The sequence below is a fragment of the Ylistrum balloti genome, unplaced genomic scaffold (genome assembly GCF_031769215.1).
Source record: "Ylistrum balloti isolate Yb309-2 unplaced genomic scaffold, AGI_CSIRO_Ybal_v1 Utg369840, whole genome shotgun sequence".
Taxonomy (NCBI): Eukaryota; Metazoa; Mollusca; class Bivalvia; order Pectinida; family Pectinidae; genus Ylistrum; species Ylistrum balloti.
Genome location: NW_026781998.1, coordinates 448042 through 455000, shown reverse-complemented (window position 1 = coordinate 455000; position 6959 = coordinate 448042). Strand labels below are relative to the sequence as shown.

General features: G+C 31.7%; 1 protein-coding gene across 1 annotated transcript in view; it reads left to right on the top strand.

Moving 5' to 3' along the window:
• LOC132545348 (aldo-keto reductase family 1 member B7-like) overlaps positions 1-6351 on the top strand; it is a 13457-nt gene extending 7106 nt beyond the window's left edge. The window contains exons 4-10 of the mRNA XM_060209025.1: positions 284-361; positions 647-769; positions 1000-1106; positions 4633-4714; positions 5033-5116; positions 5711-5793; positions 6279-6351. Coding sequence (XP_060065008.1) covers positions 284-361; positions 647-769; positions 1000-1106; positions 4633-4714; positions 5033-5116; positions 5711-5793; positions 6279-6351 — 630 coding nt within the window. The remainder of the gene's footprint in view (positions 1-283; positions 362-646; positions 770-999; positions 1107-4632; positions 4715-5032; positions 5117-5710; positions 5794-6278) is intronic.
• The last annotated feature ends 608 nt before the right edge of the window (positions 6352-6959 follow it).

Sequence of the window (6959 nt, the reverse complement as noted above, 5' to 3'; positions counted from 1 at the left end):
AAGGCCAAGGATCATGATATTTTTTGATGCGATTCTTAGATTAAGCCAACAAATTTTGACCAAAACCCTTGATCACGGGGCATAAGATTAGTTAAATCACAGGATTTTTTCAATTAGGAATAGCATGCTGACATGCCGAATAAAACATTTTCCTGGTTATATTTAAAGTATGACAAGCAAATGGAAATGACATCAATATCAGAACATAACAGTAAATTTGTTAAAAGTCTGTTAAATGAGTAAAAAGAGATTATCACTGACAAATGTAAAGGTCTAATTTCAGGAAGGAGATGACAGTTTTCCAAAAGAGGAGGATGGAACGTTTTGTTTATCCGATGTTGATTACGTAGACACGTGGAAGGTATGGTTGATGTTGTGTAAAGTTGATATGTTTTGATATCGTCGCGGGAATTTCGCGGACATTGTTGTGTTATACTATGTCTTCTGTTGGATCAAGCCTATCGATTGATAAACCTGTATTCTGAATGTTATTATATCTACTACAGTTTTTTAAAACTTACCTCTCTTCATTAAGTGATTTTTCATTATTGGCAACTATTAATGGTAACAGAATAAGTGGTGTGAACTTTCCTCGATATTGTATCAAGGGACTATTACATTATGACCATGACGTGTTGTGTTTCAGGTCTTTGAGTCACTGGTAGATGAAGGTTCTGTCAGATATATAGGCGTGTCTAACTTCAACTGTGCACAATTACAGAGACTACTGGAAACTCCGGGGCTGAGGTACAGGCCAGTCTGTAACCAGGTCAGTGGGGACCAAGACAGGGGTCTATTTACTATGTTATGAATTACACATGCTTATTGACAAACTTAATCCAGTGGCAATTGTTATGAAACTTTACAGCAACAACTACAATTTAACACTTACAAAGTAACTGTCCATAGGAGCTAAAACTCATATTTGTTAAACTTACTTTTCGTAATACACAAAAGTAAAATATGTTAATCGTAGATGCAACCTTTCATGTCTTTAAGATTGAGATTTCACCTTACTATGTCAATGACAAGCTAGTCCAATTTTGTCAAAGACGGGACACACCCGTGGTGGCGTATGCACCTCTCGGAGCTCCGGCCAGACCTTGGTAAGAAATAATAATTTTGAAGCAAAGATTTTAAAAGAGAAGAAAGGTTTAGATGTAAATTTCTTAGCGCTTGACATAATTTCAAATGAAAGGAGGTTTACGCTTGTTACTGCATATGGACCAAGTTAAGATACACCCAGTTTTTATGATAAAGTTTTAGACACCATTCTCGATTTCAATAACGACCCATTTATCATCTATGGAGATTTTAATTTGGTCTTGAACCCAAATTTAGATTGTCATAGTTGTAAACAAGTTAACAATCCCAAAGCAAGAGAAAGAGTTACCGAAATAATAAATGAACTAGGACTTGTCGATATATATAGGGAACAACACCCAGACAGTAAAAGATATACTTGGAGGAGAACTAGTCCAGTAAAACAGGCAAGATTACACTATTTTCTAGTTTCTGAGAATCTGTTATCTTGTATACAAAAAACTAATATTGACCCAGGATATCGATCTGATCATTCCATTCTATATATGACAATAAAATTCAATGATTTTAAGAAAGGCAAAGGCCTATGGAAGTTTAATAATTCTCTACTTCATGATTTGGATTATCTAAATTTAATAAATAAACATATTATAGGTGTTAAAACCCAATATGCTGTACCAATATATAACCTTGATAGTTTAGATAATATTTCAAACCAAGATATACAATTTACAATAAATGACCAGCTCTTCTTAGAAACTCTTTTATTTGAAATTAGGGGGAAAACCATTTAATATGCTTCTTATAAGAAAAAACAGGAATAATCTAGAGCAAGATCTAAGACAAAAAATAAAAAAAGATAGAAGCACAAGATGTTGTTAATTTTGAAGAACTAGAATTTTGTCAAAAAGAATTAGAATCAATAAGAAAGCATAAGCTTAAAGGTAGCATTCTGAGGTCTAAAGTGAAATGGATAGAAGAAGGGGAAAAACCATCAAGATATTTCTTCAATCTTAAGAATAGAAATTTTGTTACAAAAATTATTCCAGTTATAGAAAAGGATGATGGAGAAATCATTAGAAAACAAGAAGAAATCTTAAATGAAGTGAAACAATTTTATGAAAAGTTGTATTCAGTAGACAATGAATTACATGACATAAACTTAAATGAATACCTTAACAATGATAATATACCAAAATTAAATCCTGTAGAAACAGCCAAATTAGAGGGTAATATTACTTTTAAAGAGGCATCTCATACTCTAAAAACATGAAAAATAATGAAAGTCCAGGTTCTGACGGTTTTACAGTTGAATTTTTAAAAATGTTTTTGGAAACAGGCCATTTTGTCGTAAGGTCAATTCAATATGGTTTTCTTATTCAAAATTTATCTATAACTCAAAAACAAGGAATCATCACATGTTTACCAAAGGGAGATAAGCCAAGACAATATTTGAAAAATTGAAGACCACTTTCACTTCTGAACACAACTTATAAAATTGCTTCAGGTACAATTGCAAATAGAGTAAAAAAAAGTCCTTGACAACCTCATTAATATAGATCAGTCGGGTTTTATCTCAGGTAGATATATAGGGGAAAATATGAGAATTATATATGACATTATACAAAATGCAGAAGAAAATGATATTCCTGGTATGTTACTTAATGTAGATTTTGAAAAAGCCTTTGATTCGGTGAGTTGGAATTTTATAGTTAAAGCGCTTGAATTTTTTAACTTTGGAAATGATATAAGGAACTGGGTTCATATTTTTGAAAATGGTTCAAATTCATCTGTTAATCAGGGGGGGAAATATATCATCCTTTTTCAGTATTAAACGTGGAAGCCGACAAGGCGACCCCATTTCTCCGTATTTATTTATTTTATGTGCTGAATTGCTAAGAAATAATGCTGATATTAGGGGGATCAGTTTAGAAGACACTCCCATACTATTATCTCAATATACTGATGATACATCAGTTATACTTGATGGATCCAGAAATTCCTTAAGAGCGACACTCGAAGAATTAAAACAATTTGCAGATATATCTGGGTTAAAAATAAATAAAAGTAAGACAGAAGTAATTTGGATAGGAAGTATAAGATATAGTGAGGTAAAATTTTGTCCCGAATGGAACTTAAATTTGGAAAACAAAAAAATTACTATTTTAGGAATTGATTTCCATATAGACTTACACAAAATGATCAAAATAAACTTTGATAAGAAATTAGACTTAAATCTCTCTTAAATAATTGGAATAAAAGAATGCTTACTCCTATTGGTAAAATACATGTAATAAAATCACTCTTGATTTCTCAATTTAACCACCTTTTTATTGCTCTGCCAAACCCTGACTTATCATTTATTAAAAAGTTAAACTCAGAACTCTATAGCTTTCTTTGGAACAGTAAGGTAAACAAAGTGAAAAGGGACACTATTATAAAAGAGTATAGAGAAGGGTGTCTGAAAATGATAGATATACTTTCTTTCATCAGGGCATTAAAATTAACATGGATCAGACGGTTATACAATAAATCAAGTAAATGGCAACATATCCTTGACAGAAGCATTGATATAAACATTTTCGCTAACTGTGGATCAGGATACATAGGAGAATGTGAAATGAAATGTAAAAACCAATTTTGGAAAGATGTATTCAAATCATGGGGATATCTTAAGGAAAAGAACAGACTTTGATAAATAAATGTATCAATATTAAAATCTCCAATATGATTTAATAAAAATAACAGTAAATGCTAAAATGGTGTTCTATAAAGAATGGTACAAAAAAGGAATATTTATAATCAATGCTCTAATAAAATTGCCAAATTGTACATTTTATACTTTTCAAGAATTTTAAGATAAATATAATGTTAATACTAACTTCATTACATATCATGGCATAATAAATTCTATTAAGGACTACATTGCCCAGAAACAGTTAGAAAATGAACATCTGTCTTACCCATTAATACCCACTAATTTGGAGATTTAAAAAAAAATAATAAGTGCTCGAAAGACTTGAATAACATCCTTTCCTTAAACATCTACTGGAAAAAGAAAATGGAATGACGTATGTGTCCCAGGACATTGTAATATAATTTTCAAAAAATGCTTAAAAAAATAAAAAGAGAAATGATGGCTTCTTGACGGATACAGTTTAAATTATCTTTTTTTTCGATTTCAATTGCTCGGAAGATAATCATGTGAACTATATTGTCGATATTTTGTGTGAAGTATAAGAAACTGTCCGTATCAATCTGGTATTGATTTCTACCACAGGCAGATAAATCTCCGTTTCATGTATTAGTGTCGTATGTTTCCTATCATATCGTGAAAAGGATCTTTATAATTTGTCGGCATCATAAAAGCGTTTTATCGAAAGTAAACTTATAATTAGTGTTTGCTTTATTTGTTAATTGATATTAAGTTTTCGGTTTGATTTATTTGTCAGTACGTCCATGACTCAGAGAAAAACCACTCGCTTGATAACAATATGTCTGTCGGCTCATTTCTGATCTAATTTACTGGCTGTCAAATAATGTAATTACTTAGTACCGGATAACCAGGATAATATCATGAAATTTCAGGGTGCAAAAAGAAGAGCCTGTCCTTCTGGAGGAACCGGTCATAAAAAAGATTGGGAAATTCCATCAACGAACACCGGGTCAGGTAAAAATTGGACCATGTTGTTCTTACTTATAGAAAAGTTGAAACAAATAACAAACGTTGGCGTATTTGTAGGTATAGCGACGGGATGAGTAAACAATAGAAAATATGATAGAAGTTGCATTACCAGAATATATATTCAACGCAATACAATTATCATTTATAAATATGTTCATAAACTAATTCGAAACTGCGAAACTTGGTGTAAGGTTATACAGGAATTCGACACATTATATACTGAAAAGATATGAAAGATATCACTAGATTGGGATCGAACATTCGTTTTTGGAAATAAATGAATAAATACAACTTTCTATACAGGTGGTTCTACGTTGGGGCGTCCAGAGAGGGTACTCGGTCATACCAAAGAGTTCAAATAAGCAAAGATTAAAAGAAAATTTACATGTAAGTATAGGATTAGTTTGTCATGTATATACAAATATTTGATAGCCCATGTGTTTTAATAAAAGGTAATATTACACATTGTCATCAAGTTTACAAAGTCCTTTCTACTTAGAGTATCATACAAAGGACACACCGATGAAAAGTACGTTTTAATACAACTTAAGAATACATTATTCCTTACAAAAAAAAATATGCAGAGTCAATATTCAATTATCAACACATTCGTCTCTCGCTCTGGAATACCTTTATGAGGAAGCCGCGAGGAGGTCTCGTAACTGACTTTAATCGGTTTTAATTTCTATTTTTTCTGATGGTTTGTTAATTTGCTTGTGTATCTTTATTTTTATCTGAATTTTCTCCAAAACCTTATAGTTAGATCATCTATAATTTTGTAGAATGCATCCTAAGATGCGATATACATTGAAACCTTGATATTACCCAATAGTGATAATGATAAGATATAAGTGTTTACATGTTATGTAAGACGAACGTTTGATTATGTGCAATGTCTGTCGATAAATACCATGAGCAAGAGTTGCCTCCCTTTAACAAGTGAGCTGCCTCCCGTTAACGAGTGATATTATTCTTTTGCAGATATTTGACTTTTCACTAACTGCCAGAGAAATGGAGGAGATAGCAGCGTTGAATAAAAACCAGAAAGCATATGGATTCGAAGGGTAATGAGTAATTTATAACACATTTTAGTTCCTAAATATATTATCTAGCTTAAACAAGGAACAATGTTCTTTCTAACTGCATACGGCCTTCCTTTGAAATAATATCGAATGAACTCTCCGTTTCTGGAACAAATATCATTAATATCACTGACATGCTATGTGTCCATCCTTTCGTAACAGTTCGTGGGTTTCTACAAAGAAGGAGACATATACATGTACAATATTTGTATTTTTGTGACACTACTTTATAAGAAAATGAGTTCTTCTAATTAGATTTATAAATAATAGGTGAAGTGTACATTTTTATTTTTATTATTTAGGGTTATTTGAATTTCTCTCCTTTTTATCAATTTTCTTACATTTTGCTCTCTACTGGTGAGTTCTAGAAGATAGAAGCGGTTTTGTGATAGATTTTATTCAGTATGTTGTGTCATAGTTGCAAGTCATTTATTCAAATATTTTCAACAACTTACATTTCTTTTCAGTGCCAAGAAAAGTCCAAACTATCCTTTCAACGAACCCACTCATATTGAGCAAGGAGGGTCGGCAATCATGTAGAACGAACAGAGTGTATCACGGTTGTAGATATAATGATACTATGTAGACTAAATATCTTCTAGGTATATGCTGAAACAAATATACTACATATAGAATCATCTGGTCTGATTTGATGCAGTAAAAAAGACAATTGAAATAAAATTAACAAGTGACTGTTACCTGTAACCATCTTATCTCTGGGGATGTTACATTTACTGTACAGAGTTTTTCAACTTACTGTATTTATAGATGACTCATTTCTGAAATTTTCTATGGACTTTTATTTTCTAAATTTTCTCATACAAGTGGTAAATGTAAGTTATATTGCTTGTGAATTTTTTGACTACTCTGGTCTAATCTACCGTGATATCTGTATAAATCATTGTTGTAGGCCTCATCACCCAAACATATAGTGAATATTTCAAATGTGCGATTCATTTTTTGATAGCTCAGTCTTGTGTAAGGTTCTTTATCATTAAATGCAGCACGTGACCAAATATAATGTATTTATTCAGTTGTAAGCGAGAAAATGTGTCGTAAACATCAACCTCGACCCACGAAAACAAACAGGACAATTCAGTCTTTTGTTATCTGCCCTTGTGAGTGGGTATTGATTGTTGCCTCACTTT